We start from the raw sequence: 20313 nt of genomic DNA, 5'->3' as shown, positions 1-20313 counted from the left end.
CTGTAATATAGCCCTCTATCTATATGTAGGATTCACTTCTTCCTGTTACATTAAACACTTTATAAATCAAACCTTGGGTGATACACTATACATTTTTAGCCATGTACTATTTAGCTTAATCAAGACAGATTTTAAGTTACTCAGGCTGGGGCAAAATATAGCCTGTGAAACCTATATTAAGTCTCACAAAAGTCTCTAGTCCAGACCTATGCCAGTATAAAAAAGTTTTTAATTATACTTGTTAAGTCCGGTACTTCAGCAATAGAACTTTAATTGCATTGTTTGGAGGGATTTGTATTGAGCAAGATGATTCCTCTCTCTTATGTTACCCACTCTTTGTGTCTGGGAGTACCATGTTTCACTTTCTTTATAATCCCCCAAAGACCTTTGAACCTTCTGTTCTAAGTGAGTTTGTTTATGGTGCCCCTCCAAAAGCCATATCGAGTAACCTCCTTGGCAAAGCTCTAATCAGAATGCTCCCTCTGATGTTTTGACTTGGCACTTATCCTTTGAATTTGCCAACGAACATTTGACATAGTCTGTTGCTATATTAAGAGAAGATAGCTCCATAGCCCCTGATGGTTTAAGGGCTTTTCAGCAAACACATAATTTAGCGGTACACAGAGTTCAGCAAACAGCATTAAATACTTAAACTTTTATACTTGCAGTTTCTTGGTTTTACCGGTATCACATCCAGCCCTTCGTATAACACCAGGCCGCTCTCCTCACTGCTCTTATTGCTTACTGCTGCTTTCATGCGCCCTGTCCCGGGCGGGACACCTATCACCCTGATCAGGATCCTTCACGAGCAACTTCAGGTAAGGCTTGTCCCATTTTTCCGGCTCCCACTTGCTGCGGTACTTTCTTTCTGTTGTCTTCAGCTGGTGTGTATCCGACAAATAATAGTCTGCTGTGCTTATTACCGCTGTCGCTTCCGTCTCAGTTCCGTGTTTGCGGCTAGGCCCAACCAGCCTGTATAGGAACGATGGACTTCCGTGTTGTGCCTCTTAGTCTCCCCGGACAGGGTATGTTTTGCCCCAACAATAGGGCTCTGTGACTGGGAATCCGTAGGTAATCGGCTCTACAAACGAGAGAGCTAGAGTGCATGCTGCTTCCAAGGTGCTCCTCCCACCGGAAGTCCACCACAAATGGCGCAAGTATCTGTTCTGGTTTGAATCAAAAGAGTTCTCTTGGAGTAGAGTCAGGATTCCTAGGATTTTGTCTTTTTTCCAGGAGGGTTTGGAGAAGCGATAATCTGCTAGTACCTTGAAGGGTAATTTCGGGGGATTTTGTCTTTTCTCCAGGAGGGTTTGGAGAAGGTATTATCTGCTAGTACCTTGTAGGGTAATTTCAGCATTATCTATATTGTTGCACAAACGTTTGGCGGATGTGCCAGATGTCCAATCCTTCTGTCAGGCCTTGGATAGAATCAGGCCTGTGTTCAAGCATGTTACTCCTCCCTGGAGTCTTAGCCTTGTTCTTAGAGTTCTTCAGCAAGCTCCGTTTGAGTCTATGCATTCCTTAGATATTAAAGTTTTGTTTCTTGTTGCAATTTCTTCTGCTCTAAGAGTCTCTGAACTCTAGAATCTCCATACGTTATATTTCATTACGATAAGGTGGTTCTACGTACTGAGTTAGGTTTCCTTCCCAAAGTGGTTTTGAATAGGAATATTAATCAAGACATTGTTGTTCCTTCTCTGTGTCCTAACCCATCTTCTCATAAGAAGCGTTTGTTGCACAACCTAGATGTGGTACGTGCGTTGAAGTACTATTTGCAGGCAACTAAGGAATTTCGCCAGTCCTCTTCCTTGTTTGTCTTTTTCTCTGGGAAATGCAAGGGGCAGAAAGCTACGGCTATGTCTCTTTCTCTGTGGCTGAGGAGTTTAATTCGTTTGGCCTATGAAACTGCTGGACAGCAGCCCCCTGAGAGAATCACGGCTCATTCCACGAGGGCTGTTTCTTCTTCCTGGGCCTTCAAAAATGAGGCTTCTGTGGAACAGATTTGCAAGGGTGCAACTTGGTCCTCTCTACACACTTTTTAAAAATTCTATACTTTTGATACTTTTGCCTCGGCTGAGGCTTCTTTTGGGAGAAAGGTTCTTCAAGCAGTGATGCCTTCTGTTTAGGTTCCCTGTCTTGTCCCTCCCTTATCATCTGTGTCCTCTAGCTTGGGTATTGATTGCCAATAGTAATTACTGATGATCCGTGGACTCACTGTGTCGTTAGAAAGAAAATGAAATTTATGCTTACCTGATAAATGTATTTATTTCTTGACACGGTAAGTCCACGGCCCGCCCTGTTTGTTCAGACAGTCTTTTTGTTTTATAAACATCAGGCACCTCTGCACCTTGTGTTACTTCCTTTCTCTCCTTTTCATTCGGTCGAATGACTGGGGTTTGAGGGAAGGGAGGTGATGCTTAACAGCTTTGCTGTGGTGCTCTTTGCCTCCTCCTGCTGGCCAGGAGTGATATTCCTAATAGTAATTACCGATGATCCGTGGACTCACTGTGTCAAGAAAGAAATACATTTATCATGTAAGCATAAATTTCGTTTTTTTACATTGTGCCACATGAGAGAAAGGATAGTGCAGACTTCACAGGGGGTGAACTCGCTAAGAAAAAAAGTGGATTGTGGAAGTTCCAGAGAGAGATGCCTCCCATAAAGCTCTTCAATCAGATGAGACTATTTAAAATGATCCTCCAGCACTGTGAGATATCTCACAAGATTCTAGACAAGCAGATTTTGCTATACTTCTCTAAGGGGCATTCCCTGCATTTCTTTATGTAAAGGAGAGACAAGCCCAGTGCAGTATAGCACTGCATAACATGAGGGTTTTGTTACACTTATACTTTGTGCTTTGTTAAAAAACAAAGCACAAAGTATAAGTTTACACTTATACAGTTATATAAAAATATACCTTTACACTTCCGATTATATGCTTTACATTTTATTACATTTAAGCTTTGCACTTTCTATTTTGTATTTTACTGCATTTAAATTCTGTATATAGTAGTGTATTAAGGATTGCTATTTTGCAAATTCTGATAATGCAGTTTATGTGTAACTTTACATATGCAAACATTGTTACAATCTTTATCATTTGTTATCAAATGGTATAAATACATAAAACAAAAAAAAATACTGTATTTTCTCTCTTTACATACTCATGAAAATATATGTTGCATAATAATCAGGATCGAAATGCATGTGTATATTGTTTTAAAATATACAAATGGGGGCCGATTTATCATGTGTCTGGTGGACATGATCCGCTGTAGTGATCATGTCCACCAGACATCGATAAATGCAGATAGCATACACTGTCGGCATTTATCATTGCATAAGCATCGGCCACTAGAAGGGGGTGTCAATCAACCCGATCGTATGCAATCGGGCGGATTGCTGTCCGCCGCCTCAGAGGTGGCAGACGAGGTGGCTTCTTAATTCCTGTTTCCGGCGAGCCTAATGGCTCGAGCAAAAACAGGGGTATACGGCCCCATTCAGGATCTTCGTTCCCACGGTTGGAAGGTCAATTTGGACAAAAGTTCTCTTGTTCCAGCTACAAGAGTGATCTTATTAGGAACCATTATAGAACATCTGTCCCAGGGGACGTGCTTTCAGAGACCCTCTTGGGTAATTGTGACCACGGATGCCAGCCTGTTGGGTTGGGGAGCGGTCTGGGACTCGTTGAAGGCGCAGGGACTTTGGTCTCAGGGGAATCTGCTCTCCCCATAAACAGAGAGCGATCTTCAATGCCTTGATGGCTTGGCTCAACTGTCTCTAGCCTGGTTTATCTAGTTCTGGATGGACAACATAACCTCAGTGGCTTACATCAACCACCAAGGGAGAACTCGGAGTTCCTTAGCCATGATGGAGGTGGCGCGAATCATTCAGTGGGTGGAGACTCACAATTGCTGTATATCTGCCATCCACATTCCAGGGGTGGACAATTGGGAAGCGGATTTCCTGGGCAGACAGATTTTCCATCATGGAGAGTGGGAACTCCATCCGGATATGTTCTCCAGGTTAACAGCCAAATGGGGGTTCCCAGAATTGGATCTCATGGCGTCTCGTCAGAACGCCAAGCTCCTAAAGTACGGTTCAAGGTCGAGAGATCCTCAGGCCTTTCTGATAGATGCTCTGGCAGTTACTTGGAACTTCAGGCTGGCATATGTTTCCTCCGTTTGCTCTCCTTCCACAAGTCATTGCTCGGATCAAGCAGGAGAGAGCCTTGGTGATTCTAATAGCTCCTGCGTGGCCTAGCAGGATCTGGTATGCAGATCTAATGGAAATGTTGTCTCTACCTCCTGGGAGACTCCCTCTGAGGAAGGACCTTCTACTGCAGGGGCCCTTTCTTCATCCAAATCTCGTTTCTCTGAAGCTGACTGCTTGGAGATTGAACACTTGATTTTAGCTAAGTGTGGCTTTTCGGTTATTGAGACCATGATTCAGTCGTGTAAGCCTGTCACTAGAAAGATTTATCATAAGATATGGTGTAAATATCTTTATTGGTGTGCGTCTAAGAGATACTCTTGGAGTAGGGTCAGGATTCCAATAATTTTGTCCTTTCTCCAGGAAGGCCTGGAGAAATGTTTGTCTGTCAGTACCCTGAAGGGTCAGATCTCTGCACTATCTATTTTGTTGCACAAGCGTCTGGCTGACGTGCCAGATGTGCAATCCTTTTGTCAGGCCTTGGTCAGAATCATGCCTGTGTTTAAATCTGTTGCTCCACCTTGGAGTCATAACCTTGTTCTTAAAGTTTTGCAACAGGCTCCGTTTGAGCCAATGCATTCCATAGATATTAAGTTGTTATCTTTGAAGGTTTTGTTTCTTACTGCTATTTCTTCCGCGCATAGACTTTCGGAACTCTCTGCTTTGCAGTGCGATTCTCCTTATCTCATATTTCATGCTGACAAGGCAGTTCTTCGTATCAAGATTTGTTTTCTTCCTAAGGTTGTTTCAGATAGAAACATTAATCAGGAAATTGTTGTTCCTTCTCTGTGTCCTAATCCTTCTTCTCATAAGGAACGTTTGTTGCACAACCTTGATGTTGTGCATTCTCTAAAGTTTTATTTGCAGGCGACTAAGGATTTTCACCAGTCTTCTGCATTGTTTGTTTGTTTTTCTGGGAAACGCAAGGGTCAGAAAGCTACTGCAACTTCCCTTTCTATCTGGTTGAGAAGTATTATTCGTTTGGCATATGAGACTGCTGGACAGCAGCCTCCTGAGAGAATTACAGCTCAATCCACTAGGGCGGTTTCTTCTTCTTGGGCCTTCAAGAATGAGGCCTCTTTTGAACAGATTTGTAAGGCTGCGACTTGGTCTTCTTTGCACGGATTTCATCCTTACTTGTGGGATTACGCCTCCTGGTCAGCAGGAGAAGGCAAAGAGCACCACAGCAGAGCTGTATAAATAGCTCCTCCCTTCCCTCCCACCCCAGTCATTCTCTTTGCCTGTGTTAGTGATAGGAAGAGGCAAAGTGAGGTGTTAGTTATAGATTCTTCAATCAAGAGTTTATTATTTTTAAAAATGGTGCCACAGTGTGCTACTTTGTTCTGGGGTGTAGCCTAGACCAGATCAGTCTCTACAGTAGAGCATTTGGTGGCTTTAAAGCAATGTGAACTTGTGGGACATTATTCTCACTGCGCCTCCCATACATGGTTTGCTGCCTTACCTGCAAAAGTCTGAGGGAAGAGAGAGACTCAGTACTTTTTGTTATTTCCACAGGCCAATGTGAGGAGAAATTGAGGGCCTCGCAAGCCGGGTGGACTGCCTTACTGCCGGGCAGAGTTCTTAGGTAAGTGCTGAATTTTGTTTTCTGGAGTAGGTACACAGAAATATTTGGCACTATATATATATATATATATATATATTTATGGATAACTGTATCCCTAAGAGAGGGTAAGTTATTGGGCAGTTGCTGCTAGGACGTGAGGAGTGGCTCTATGTTATTATACTTTTGCCATACTCCCTGCTCCCATCGGCTTGTATTACTAAAAATGGCAGCCGACAGGGCGGTTTATTCTGTTTCAGCATGAACGGGTTATGCATGTATGGTTCATGTCCCTGCTCCTAACGGCTTGCAATACTAAAGTTTACAGCCATAAGAGAGGTTTATCTTAGTTCAGCATGAAAAGGTGAAACATGCATGGTGCGTGTCCCTTCTCCCAACAACTTACATTTTTAAATTAACAGCTGACAGGGAGGTTTTATTTCTCTTCAGTATGAAGGTGTTAGGTTTGAATAGTACATGACCCTGCTCCCAATGGCTTACAATCCTAAGATTACCAGCCGACAGAAAGGGTTATTTTTATTCAGTATAACAATGTAATACATGAATGTTACATGTCTCTGCTCTCGACGGCTTACACTGCTAAAATTAGCAGCCGACAGGGAGGTTATGCTAGTTCAGCACGAGAATGTGATGCCTGCATGATGCATGTCTCTGCTCCCAACGGCTTACAATACTAAATTTAGCAGCCGATAGAGAGGTTATGCTGGTTCAGCACGAGATTGTAATGCCTGAATGGTGCATGTCTCTGCTCCCATCGGCTTATAATTCTAAATTAGCAGCCGACAGGGAGGTTTATTTCTGTTCAGTACTAAGGTGTTATGCATGACTGGTACATGTCCCTGCTCCCAATGGCTTACTATACTAAATTTAGCAGCCGACAGGGAGATTTAGTTGTCTTCAATTGAAGGTGTTTGGCATGATTGGTGTATGTTTTGATTCCTACGGCTTACAATACTGAAATTAGCAGCCGACAGGGAGATTTATACTGCTTCAGCATGAAAATGTTATGGTTGGTGCAGGCTTCGCTCCCTACCGCTTACAATACTGAAGTTAGCAGCCGACAGGGATGTTTATATTAGCTCAGCATGAATATGTGTTACATGAATGGTATATATCCCTGCTTCTAACAGCTTTCATTACTAAACTAGCAGCCGATGGGGAGGGTTCTTCTCTTCAAAATGAAGGGTTAGGCATGATTGGTGCAGGTTTCGTTCCCTATGACTTAAATTCCAATTTGACAGCGACAGGGAGATTTTTGATAATTATAACCGACTGTGTTATACAACATTTCAAGGTTCCCAACGGCTTGTTTCAATTTGGAGCCTACTGGGAGGTTTGTTTATTTATTCTTATATGTCCATGTTGGATGTTAGCTCTCCCGACGGCTTCATTTTGTTATACTTTAAGCCACCCGGGAGATTTAGTGGGATACGCCCACGATGGGTGGAGCTAAGAAGATAGTCTCCAGATGTCTTCTCTGCTTGTACAGCAGAGAGGCTTTTGACACTGTTTGAAAAATATTTTTTAGGTGCTTGGGATGCCTTCTCTTCTGCGCTGGGTTATTCAGCAGAGAGGCTTTGCAAGCAGCTCTACTATGGGATGTCTACTTTGCTTTGTTAGCTAAAAATATGCAGCAGAGAAGCTTCACAAGCACAAAGAACTTAAGAGTGTTTTTACTAATCCGGATCCTACTACTTATTGGTGTTCTATCTGGTGGCAGGGAGACTCTTCTAGGATTAGCTGAAGTCTTTAACATTTAAAGATACAGTATCATATATTTTTGATATATCATTTACAGTCACAGTAATTCAATTTGATTTGATAAAGAGTGAATAGGGATGTGACTTGAACGTTATGTCTTTATACTAATGTGGAGCATGCAAGGATTTTTCTGTTCCCCATGTATTAAGAGATATCCTTTTTCATATCCAATATTGTCTCAGAAGCTACAAGAAGTGTTCTGTCAATGTTTAATATTTTCCGCAGGTTTTTTTCTCTGCACTTGTCCTGAGAACTTAGCATCCATTTACCAGGTGCCTTACTCTTCCTCCACAACCGCCTTTTGGAGTTATCCTACTAGACATCGCTGCCCTTTTGGGTTTTTTGGGAGCGTTGTAAGTTTCTCCCTTGCTGCAGGGAAAGCTCAAGGGGAACTATAAACGTTCATTGAGCGAGGTTTCTTTCACAGTAGTGGCTATTTCAGGATATAAGTACCCAGCAGAAAGGTCGACTTTCTCTAAACAGGAAGGAAACTAGCTAAGTTCACTTGGAGTCCCAACCAATCTTGGATAAGGGGTATACAATCCAAGAAGCCTGCTGCTGATTCCAAGTCAGCATGAAGGGATTGCTCCCGGCCCAGGACCGGATAAGAAGTGAGGCTTTCTTACCTTGTGTAAGAGACCTCTCTTACATGAGAGTAATTGGTCCCGTTCCAATACAGTAACAGGGTCTGGGGTCATATTCAAATCTGTTTTGAAATTCCCAAAAAGGAGGGAACCTTCAGACCTATTTTAGGCCTCAGGAGTCTAAACAAGTTTCTCGGAGTTCCATCATTCTGGATGGATACTATTCGCTCTATCCTTCCATTGATCCAGGAGGGTCAATTTATGACGACAGTGGATCTAAAGGATGCATATCTGCATGTGCCTATCCACAGAGATCATCACAAGTTCCTGAGGTTTGCCTTTCTGGACAAACATTTTCAGTTCGTGGCTCTCCCCTTCGGTCTGGCCACGGCACCCAGAATTTTCACTAAGGTTCTGGGGTCTCTTCTGGAGGTTCTAAGACCACGGGGCATTGCGGTGGCATCTTATCTAGATGATATTCTAATCCAGGCGTCATCTTATCAACTAACAATGTCCCATACCGACATTGTGCTATCCTCCCTGAGAACTCACAGGTGGTAGGTAAATCTAGAAAGGAGTTTGTTAATTCCACAGACAAGGGTACCCTTCCTGGGAACTCTCATCGACTCTATATCCATGAGAATTTTCTGACGGGTGTCAGAAAGTCAAGGATTCTGAATACATGTCGAACTCTTCAGTCCAATCCTCGGCCGTTAGTGGCTCAGTGCATGGCGGTAATCGGATTGATGGTGGCGGCAATGGACATCATACCGTTTGTTCGTTTTCATCTCGGACCTCTGCTGCTAAGCATGCTCAGGCAGCGGAGTGGTGATTATACAGATTTGTCTCCTCAAATATCCATAGCTCAGGAGACGAGGGAATCTCTTCTATGGTGGTTGTCGATGGATCATCTATCCCAGGGGACATGATTTCGCAGGCCCTCAGGGGAGATTGTGACAACGGATGCCAGTCTGATAGGATGGGGAACAGTCTGGAACTTCTTAAGAGCTCAGGGAGTATGGACTCAGACAGAGTCTCTCCTTCCCATCAACATCCTAGAGGTCAGAGCGGTATGTAATGCGTTTCGGACCTGACTTCAGTTGGCCTCAGCCAAATTCCTCAGATTCCAGTCGGACAACATAACGACAGTGGCTTACATCAGTCATCAGGGAGGAACAAGGGGTTCCTTAGCGATGAACGAAGTAGCCAGGATAATTCAGTGGGCGGAGAATCACTCCTGCCATCTATCGGCGATCTACCGTCCAGGGATAGAAAACTGGGAGACAGATTTTCTGAGCAGGCAGACCTTTCATCCGGGGGGAGTGGGGACTCCACCCAGATATATTTTCAAACCTAATTCTCAGATGGGGTCGGCCGGAGTTAGACCTTATGGCGTCTTGTCAGGATGCCAAGCTTCCGAGATACGGGTCCAGGTCTAGGGACCCCCAGGCCGAGCTGATAGATGCCTTGGCAGTTCCTTGGTCCTTCAGCCTAGCATATGTATTTCCCCCGTTGCGCTCCTTCCCTGGGTTATTGTTCGAGTCAAACAGGAGAGGGCGTCAGTGATCCTCATTGTTCCTGTGTGACCTAGCAGGTTTTGGTCGGTGGACATGTCATTTCTGCCATCTTGGAAGATTCCATTGAGGAAGGCCCTTCTCATTTAGGGTTCCTTCCTTCACCCGAATTTAGTTTTTCTGCAGCTGACTGCTTGGAGATTGGACGCTTAGTTTTTTCAAGCAAGGTTTTTCTGATTTGGTCTTAGATTCTTTAGTTCAGGCATGTCAGCCTGTTACTAGGAAAATTTACCATAAGATATGGCGTAAATATCTTTCTTGGTGTGAATCCAAGGGCTACTCATGGAGTAGGGTTAGGATTCCCAGGATTTGGTCTTTCTTCAAGATGAATTGGAGAAAGGGTTATCCGCAGGTTCCTTAAAGGGACGGATCTCTGCTTTATCTATTTTGTTACATAAGCGTTTGGCAGATGTTCCAGTTGTCCAATCTTTTTGTCAGGCTCTGACTAGAATCAGACCTGTGTTTAGACTAATTGCTCCTCCTTGGAGTTTGAGTTTAGTTATTGAAGTTCTTCAAGGGGTTCCGTTTGAACCTATGCATTCCATAAGATATTAAGTTACTATCTCGGAAAGTTTTATTTCTGTTTGCAATACTGCAACTTGGGTTGCTATTTCTTCTGTTCGAAGAGTATCTGAGCTTCGGCATTTCAATATAATTCCCCTTACCATATTTTTCATTCGGATAAGGTAGTGTTACGTACTAAACCTGGGTTTCTTCCTAAGGTTGTTTCAAACAAGAATATTAATCAGGAAATTGTCGTTCCTTCCTTATTACCTAATCCTTCTCAGAAGGAACGTCTGTTACACAATTTAGATTTAATTCATGCTTTAAAGTTCTACTTACAAGCGACTAAGGATTTTCAACAATCGTCTTCTTTGTTTGTTGTTTTTTCAGGAAAACGTAGGGGTCAGAAAGCTACGGCTACCTCTTTCTTTTTGGCTGAGGAGTATCATCCGTTTTGCATATGAGACTGCTGGACAGCAGCCTCCTGAAGGAATTACGACTCATTCCACTAGGACCGTTGCTTCCTCATAGGCATTCAACAGCGATGCTTCTGTTGCACAGATTTGCAAAGCTGCAACTTGGTCTTCTCTTCTCACTTTTTCTAAATGTTACAAATTTGATACTTTTGCCTCAGCTGATGCTGTTTTTGGGAGAAGGGTTCTTCAAGCAGTGGTGCTTTCCGTTTAGGTTACCTGTCTTGTCCCTCCCGTTTCATCCGTGTACTATAGCTTTGGTATTGTATCCCTCAAGTAAGGATGAAATCCATGGACTCATCGTATCTTTAAAAAGAAAAGGAAATTTATGCTTACCTGATAAATTTGTTTCTTTTTAGATACGATGAGTCCACGGCCCACCCTGTTTTTGTAAGACAGGTCTTTATTTTTGTTAAACTTCAGACACCTCTGCACCTTGGCTTTTCCTTTCCCTTCCTAACTTCGGTCGAATGACTGGGGTGGGAGGGAAGGGAGGAGCTATTTATACAGCTCTGCTGTGGTGCTCTTTGCCTCCTTCTGCTGACCAGGAGGCGTAATCCCACAAGTAAGGATGAAATCCGTGGACTCATCGTATCTAAAAAGAAACAAATTTATCAGGTAAGCATAAATTTCCTTTTTCTAAATTCTATAAATTTGATACTTTTGCCTCGGCTGAGGCTTCTTTTGGGAGAAAGGTTCTTCAAGTGGTGGTGCCTTCTGTTTAGGTTACCTGTCTTGTCATCTGTGTCCTCTAGCTTGGGTATTGATTTCCAACAATAATTGCTGATTCCGTTGTTTTTTATATAAACCTCAGGTACCTCTTTCCTTTTTTTTTTCCTATTTCCTTTCTCTCCTTTTCCTTTGGTTCAATGACTGGGGGCTGTGGGAAGGGAAGGGATACTTAACAGCTTTGCTGTGGTGCTCTTTGCCTCCACCTGCTTGCCAGGTTCATTATTCCCAACAGTAATTGCTGATTCCATGGACTCACTGTGTCAATAAATAAATACATTCATCAGGTAAGCATAAATTTTGTTTTTAGCAGTTAAAAGGCGGCGAGGCAGTCCTTTGCTTTACTTTTAACACTTGTTACCCCTTTGTGGAAAGCCAGAGTTAGTTACTCTGTTCTTTATTTTTCCTTCAGGTCCATGACAAGAAGCGTAGTGACTGTCACACCTTGAGGACCAGCATCTTGAATGCAACAGGATCTAAGGTAAGTGCCTTTGCCTTCTAGGTACAGGAGGGCTGCAGCACTTAAGAGGTTAATCCGAGTTTTTACAGATCCATATTGGGACTTAACATTCCTTTTAATATAAGGATTCATTCTGGTGACACAGTTTTTTAATTAAGAAGGCACTTAATCTATAGACTGGCTCTGTGATGTTAAGGCTCTTTATTTTCCTTTATTTTTTATTGGAAACAATTGAGCAGTTAATTTCCTTAATGGAGGTTATCTTTAAGGGACAAAACATTTTCTGTGTGAAAGCGCAAGTACAGACATTGCTAGCGCTGTGCAGGGTACATTATAGTAAACGGAGAAGCCGTTTTTCTGATCTGTTTGTATTTTCACGCACTTTTAGGCAATTGCGCAGTTTTTATTCAGCCGCTCATGTGACCGGTACTTCCGGTTTTACGGAGCTGTGGAGATCGATAGCGATCTTCTTTTTCTCTGCAATTTAGAAGTTTGTTGTTCAAGTCCCTGAATCTGGAATGTTTTCTATTGCTGATGGTTTATCAGAATCATCTGTGAGGATAATCTAAGAGGAGAAGAATCTCTACATGGTGATACATTTTTTCTCCTCTTTCTAGAGGGATTTTCATTTTGGCTGGTAGGAGCCTCTGGCAAGCTGAGGTGTTTTTTTTTTATCAATAAGACCCTATTGTTTAATCCTATTTTTATTATATTGTATATATTATTTTTAATTTGATACATAAATATTTTTTTATTAATTTTTATTTGTACTAGTGGGACTTCCTCCATAGCATGGACTCTGAACAGGATCAGTCCATCTCTATGGATAAATGTTTATTATGCTTAGAGGCCCAGGTTGCTCTTCCAATGCAATTTTGTTCCTCTTGTTTAGCTAAAAATTTAAATTTAAAGATGTTACTCCCTTATGAGCCATATATCTCTCAGGATAATGCTGTGCGTGACATGCCTCAGCTTTCTCCTCAAACGTCCCAAGCCTTAGTGGTTTCTCATACTGTGTGTTCTTTGTCCTCTCAACCACCTGATGGTGTTTATTTACCTGGGGATTTTGCCTCTAAGATTTCTTCTGCAGTAACAGCGGCTTTGCCTGCTTTCTCTTTATTGGGTAAACGTAAAAGAAAATCTAAACACTTGGCTGATACTAAGGTTTCTGATTCTAGGACTGCATTAGCCACTCTTGCTCAGATGTCTGATGAGGAGAATGCTTCAGTATCTTCTGAAGGTGAGGTCTCGAACTCTGACTCTTTAGTAGAAAAATCTTCTGAGGCTGAAGAGACTAGTCTTAGATTTAAGCTTGAACACCTCCGGTTACTTTTAAAGGAGGTTCTAGCTACCTTGGACGACTCTGAATCTTTGGTTGCTGTTAACCCCAAGAAGTCCTCTAAACTTAATAGATATTATGACTCTCCTACGTCAGAGGATGTTTTTCCTGTTCCAGACAAGATGTGTGAGATTATAGCTCAAGAATGGGATAAGCCAGGGTTCCATTCCCCTGTTTTTAAAAAGAGGTTTCCTGTTGCTGACTCTTTTCGAGACCTATGGCGCACAGTCGCTAAAGTTGAAGGAGCTATCTCTACTCTAGCAAAAAAAACTACCATTCCTATAGAGGATAGTTGTTCATTTAAGGATCCAATGGATAAGAAGATAGTGGCTTACTTAAAAAAAGATGTACATCTATCAAGGATTACAATGGCATCCTGTGGCAAGTATTGCTACTGTGGCGGGAGCAGCATCTTATTGGTGCGATGTATCACTTAAAAGGAACAATGGCACTACTCTTTTAGTATAGAGGGAACACTGTATTGGTTTTAGCGTTTATTCTCAATACGCTTAGAATTAGTGTTTATGGTGCTAAGTATCAAAACATGCACTTTATTTACAGTTCCAACAGAGAAGCTGGACAGGATACTTGTAAAGCACTCTTCCCTCAATGGTGGAGGTTAGGTGCATCTAAGGATATATCAAAATAAAAATTCCAATCTTTAGTATCACATTTAAAATGAGTTACAGTGAAACATTAAAAACAGTTACAGCAAGGTAGCCTATACTGAAATAGAATAATAGCCTCAAGAATGATAACACAACACATATGGTTAGCGTAAGATGTTGGTACAAAACTAGTGATCAACTTGGATCAAGACTCTATGTGAGCTTATCAGTTTATTTATAGTTAAATTGTGATCAACTAGTGGAGTGATGCTAGTATCAAATAAACTCGAAGTTATTCACAGTGTGTTTATATACATCACTGACTTAAACTTCGGTAAGAGTCATATGTATGTCGTTATAACAGCGGTGTGTAAATGTATAAAGGGCGGCAGTCGTATAAATCAGTGCGGTTATTACTCAGGAATTAATTATTATATTGTCTCTAGCAAAGGTTGCACCCCAATTGAGTATATTGTCAACACCACAAATTTTCAATCTCACATGAGATTTAACTATGAAGATTATGAGGCCCATTTATCAAGCTCCGTACGGAGCTTGTGTTCCCGTGTTTCTGGCGAGTCTTCAGACTCGCCAGAAACAGCAGTTATGAAGCAGCGGTCTAAAGACCGCTGCTCCATAACCCTGTCCGCCTGCTCTGATCAGGCGGAGAGTAATCGCCACAATTCAACCCGATCGAGTACGATCGGGTTGATTGACAACTCCCTGCTGGCGGCCCATTGGCCGCAAGTCTGCAGGAGGCGGAGTTGCAACAGCAGCTCTTGTGAGCTGCTGGTACAATGCTGAATACGGAGAACGTATTGCTCTCCGCATTTAGCGAGGTCTTGCGGACCTGATCTCCTCTTCTTCCCGGATAGGATGAAGACTTTCGGGAGCCTCTTCTAGACCTCTTCTTGACGGATAGGATGAAGACTTCGGAGCCTCTTCTGGATGGATCGGTGATACCCGGCATAGTGAAGACAAGGTAGGAAGATCTTCAGGGGCTTAGTGTTAGGTTTTTTAAGTGGGGTTTGGGTTAGATTAGGTTTATATTGTAGCTATATTAGGGTTTATTTTACAGGTAAGTATTTAGCTTTAAATAGGAATAATTTATTTAATAAGATTTATTTTATTTCGTTAGATTTAAATTATATTTAACTTGGGGTCGGTGTTAGTGTTAGGGTTAGACTTAGCTTTAGGGGTTAATACATTTATTAGAGTAGTGGCGAGGTACGGTCGGCAGATTAGGGGTTAATACTTGAAGTTAGGTGTCGGCGATGTTAAGGAGGGCAGATTAGGGGCTAATAAAATTTATTATAGGGTTTTTGAGTCGGGAGTGAGGCGGATTAGGGGTTAATACATTTATTATAGTGGCGGTGAGGTCCGGTCGGCAGATTAGGGGTTAATAAGTGTAGGTAAGATAGCAGCGATGTTGGGGGGGCAGAGTAGGGGTTAATAAATATAATATAGGGGTGGGCGGTGTTAGGGGCAGCAGATTAGGGGTACATAGGGATAATGTAGGTGGCGGCGGTGTACGGAGCGGAAGATTAGGGGTTAATAATAATATGCAGGGGTCAGCGATAGCGGGGGCGGCAGATTAGGGGTTAATAAGTGTAAGGTTAGGGGTGTTTAGACTCGGGGTACATGTTAGGGTGTTAGGTGCAGACTTAGGAAGTGTTTCCCCATAGGAAACAATGGGGCTACGCTAGGAGCTGAACGCTGCTTTTTTACAGGTGTTAGGTTTATTTTCAGCTCAAACTGCCCCATTGTTTCCTATGGGGGAATCGTGCACAAGCACGTTTTTGAAGCTGGCCGTGTCCGTAAGCAACGCTGGTATTGAGAGTTGCAGTGGCGGTAAATATGCCTGCACGCTCCCTTTTTGGAGCCTAACGCAGCCCTTCAGGCAACTCTAAATACCAGCGTTGCTTAAAAGGTGCGGGGGGGAAAAAACACGCGTAGCTAACGCACCCCTTCTAATGCAAAACTCTAAATCTAGGCGCAAGGTTCCAAGGTACGGTTTAAGGTCAAGAGATCCTCAGGCCCTCTTTTAATTATAATTTGGCAGATTTTCTGTGTAAACTTCAGACACCTTTTCACCCTTGTTTTTTTTCCTTTTCCATTTCCTTTGGCTGAATGACTGGGGGTTATGGTTATGCAGTTACACTTAACAGTTTTGCTGGGGAGCTCTTTGCCTCCTCCTGCTGGCCAGGAGTTAAATATCCCACTAGTAATTGGAATGACGTTGTGGACTCTCCATATCCGGAAAGAAAGACATTTATCAGGTAAGCATAAATTTTGTTTTTTCTCTCTATTGAACAGAAGTACTACGAACGCATACCAGTTCCAACAGCAATGGAGATTTTCTTCTCTGTACTTCACAATATGTTTGCAGTAGTTCCCAATATGAAAGCGACATTTTCTAAGAAACTGGGTGTGTACCAACATATTTTACTATGTATTTAGCATCTGTAACTTCACTATTAGATTTGTTTCCTGAAAATATTGTGTTTTGTTTTTTGTAACTAATCAACACTTATCTGCATCTATGTATTTTAGGAATGCTGTTGCCTGTAAGTTATATGCGTAGTTAGCATCATATACTTTTATTTCCACATCTCTCCCTGCAGCTTCCACCTCATTCATCAGATTGGCTCTGGAGATGAAGTCATCATTGTGCTCAGGGCAGCGGTGAGAATATCATTAGGCTGTACTTCCACTCTTGACAGTTAATGAGTTATTCGTATTGGAATGTTTTTACTAAATTTTTACAAAGCACAATGTACAATAATATGCAAACTAATTAATTCTAAAATCCACTTGTGTGTTAAAAGGATTTTATATCTTCTGTCATTCGTGCCTTTAAAGCTTCTACCCTGTTCCTCCTATCTATCTTAAAGGGACATGAAACTTACAGGGTCAGTGATGACTTGTATTGCTTTGGCAATTACATAATTTAAACCTTCAACGTGCAATGTAATCCACCTCCTGATATGTACAGGCATATCTGCATTCTGCACAACATTTAGTAGAAGCATTTTCTATCATATTGTGGTGAGAGTCCATGAGGCATTACTACTGGGTTTCAACCTCTGGCCACTAGGGAGAGGCAAAGATTCCAAAAGCTTTCAAGAGCACTTAATCCCTCCCACAGCCTCTGGGAGTTAGTTATAATCCTGGCACAGGTGTCACGGGGACCTGACCCTTAGCCTTTTCCTGTGTAGCTAGTCTGCCACAGGCGTTGCAGGGACTTGTCCCAAAGCATCCTCCTGTTAGTTTGTCATTTTACTCCTCATACAAATTCTCTGCTGCTGCTCACACAGCACTGGAAGGACTGCTGGGAGTAGTCATTGCAACTATAGCACAGTAGAGTGGGTGCTTCTGAAGTAAGTGATTCAATTTATGCACTTACATAGCCCACAGGCTATTTGCAGGTACTATCTCAGGTATATTATAGCCAGGGGACACAATTATTTACAGACATACACTGTAATGCTGATAAACTACGATAAGTGAAAAACTCTTATATGAGAAAACAAGTATGGAAAGTACTGATAATTGTTGCTATTTTCTGGATAAGAAATAAGTATGAAAAAACACTGATAGTATTAATAAACCACCATACTTATCTTTTATATGGACAATAAACAAATCTGGCAGATCTATCAGCATTTCCAATGCCTAACCATTATAAGCAGTACCAAGGCTTAGCCTACTTCTTTCTTACTTGGAAGGTAAACATGCCTGGTGAATTTTTAGCATTGCAGATGCTTACTCATACTTATTTTCTACATAGAAAATATACATATCTGGTGATTTTATCAGTAGTACCAATGCTTAATCATACTTCTTTCTTATATATATCCCAACGCTACAGAATTTGGCGGCGCTATACAAATAAATGATAATAATAATATATGGAAATTAAATGTTATGGTGGATTTTTTAACATTACCAGTGGCTAAGCATACTTGTTTCTTATATAGAAAACAAAATTTATGCTTACCTGATAAATTCATTTCTCCTGTAGTGTGGTCAGTCCACGGGTCATCATTACTTCTGGGATATTATCTCCTCCCCTACAGGAAGTGCAAGAGGATTCACCCAGCAGAGCTGCTATATAGCTCCTCCCCTCTACGTCACCTCCAGTCATTCGACCAAAGGACCAACGAGAAAGGAGAAGCCCAAGGGTGTAGTGGTGACTGGAGTATAATCCAAAAAAATCTTTAGCCTGCCATAAAAAACAGGGCGGGCCGTGGACTGACCACACTACAGGAGAAATGAATTTATCAGGTAAGCATAAATTTTGTTTTCTCCTGTTAAGTGTGGTCAGTCCACGGGTCATCATTACTTCTGGGATACCAATACCAAAGCAAAAGTACACGGATGACGGGAGGGACAGGCAGGCTCTTTATACGGAGGGAACCACTGCCTGAAGAACCTTTCTCCCAAAAACAGCCTCCGAAGAAGCAAAAGTGTCAAATTTGTAAAATTTGGAAAAAGTATGAAGAGAAGACCAAGTTGCAGCCTTGCAAATCTGTTCAACAGAAGCCTCATTCTTAAAGGCCCAAGTGGAAGCCACAGCTCTAGTAGAATGAGCTGTAATTCTTTCAGGAGGCTGCTGTCCAGCAGTCTCATAGGCTAATCGTATTATGCTACGAAGCCAAAAAGAGAGAGAGGTAGCCGAAGCTTTTTGACCTCTCCTCTGACCAGAATAAACGACAAACAGGGAAGACGTTTGACGAAAATCCTTAGTTGCCTGTAGATAAAATTTCAGGGCACGGACTACATCTAGATTGTGTAGCAGACGTTCCTTCTTCGAGGAAGGATTAGGACACAGAGATGGAACAACAATCTCTTGATTGATATTCCTGTTAGTGACCACCTTAGGTAGGAACCCAGGTTTAGTACGCAGAACTACCTTGTCTGAATGAAAAATCAGATAAGGAGAATCACAATGTAAGGCAGATAACTCAGAGACTCTTCGAGCCGAGGAAATAGCCATTAAAAACAGAACTTTCCAAGATAACAACTTGATATCAATGGATTGAAGGGGTTCAAACGGAACACCCTGTAAAACATTAAGAACTAAGTTCAAACTCCATGGCGGAGCAACAGTTTTAAACACAGGCTTGATCCTAGCTAAAGCCTGACAAAAAGCTTGAACGTCCGGAACTTCTGACAGACGTTTGTGTAAAAGAATGGACAGAGCTGAAATCTGTCCCTTTAAAGAACTAGCGGATAACCCCTTTTCTAAACCTTCTTGTAGAAAAGACAATATCCTTGGAATCCTAACCTTACTCCATGAGTAACTCTTGGATTCGCACCAATATAAGTATTTACGCCATATTTTATGGTAAATCCTTCTGGTAACAGGCTTCCTAGCCTGTATTAAGGTATCAATAACTGGCTCAGAAAACCCACGTTTTGATAAAATCAAGCGTTCAATTTCCAAGCAGTCAGCTTCAGAGAAGTTAGATTTTGATGTTTGAATGGACCCTGGATCAGAAGGTCCTGTTTCAGAGGTAGAGACCAAGGCGGACAGGATGACATGTCCACTAGATCTGCATACCAAGTCCTGCGTGGCCATGCAGGTGCTATTAGAATCACTGATGCTCTCTCCTGTTTGATTCTGGCAATCAATCGAGGAAGCATCGGGAAGGGTGGAAACACATAAGCCATCCCGAAGGTCCAAGGTGCTGTCAAAGCATCTATCAGAACCGCTCCCGGATCCCTGGATCTGGACCCGTAGCGAGGAAGCTTGGCGTTCTGACGAGACGCCATGAGATCTATCTCTGGTTTGCCCCAACGTCGAAGTATCTGGGCAAAGACCTCCGGATGAAGTTCCCACTCCCCCGGATGAAAAGTCTGACGACTTAAGAAATCCGCCTCCCAGTTCTCCACTCCCGGGATGTGGATTGCAGACAGGTGGCAAGAGTGAGACTCTGCCCATCGAATTATCTTTGATACTTCCATCATTGCTAGGGAGCTTCTTGTCCCTCCCTGATGGTTGATGTAAGCTACAGTCGTGATGTTGTCCGACTGAAACCTGATGAACCCCCGAGTTGTTAACTGGGGCCAAGCCAGAAGGGCATTGAGAACTGCTCTCAATTCCAGAATGTTTATTGGAAGGAGACTCTCCTCCTGATTCCATAGTCCCTGAGCCTTCAGAGAATTCCAGACAGCGCCCCAACCTAGTAGGCTGGCGTCTGTTGTTACAATTGTCCAGTCTGGCCTGCTGAATGGCATCCCCCTGGACAGGTGTGGCCGATAAGCCACCATAGAAGAGAATTTCTGGTCTCTTGATTCAGATTCAGAGTGGGGGACAAATCTGAGTAATCCCCATTCCACTGACTTAGCATGCACAATTGCAGCGGTCTGAGATGTAGGCGTGCAAAAGGTACGTCCATTGCCGCTACCATTAAGCCGATCACCTCCATGCATTGAGCTACTGACGGGTGTTGAATGGAATGAAGGACACGGCATGCATTTT

The 20313-nt window shown here is 42.5% G+C and overlaps 1 protein-coding gene across 1 annotated transcript in view; it reads left to right on the top strand.

The window, feature by feature from the left end:
- MEI1 (meiotic double-stranded break formation protein 1) overlaps positions 1–20313 on the top strand; it is a 1068659-nt gene that overhangs the window by 169833 nt on the left and 878513 nt on the right. The window contains 2 exon segments of the mRNA XM_053689435.1: positions 16143–16254; positions 16451–16511. Coding sequence (XP_053545410.1) covers positions 16143–16254; positions 16451–16511 — 173 coding nt within the window.

This window comes from Bombina bombina, chromosome 7 (assembly GCF_027579735.1).
Source record: "Bombina bombina isolate aBomBom1 chromosome 7, aBomBom1.pri, whole genome shotgun sequence".
NCBI classification, from domain to species: domain Eukaryota; kingdom Metazoa; phylum Chordata; class Amphibia; order Anura; family Bombinatoridae; genus Bombina; species Bombina bombina.
This window is presented reverse-complemented; position numbering and strand designations above follow the sequence as displayed.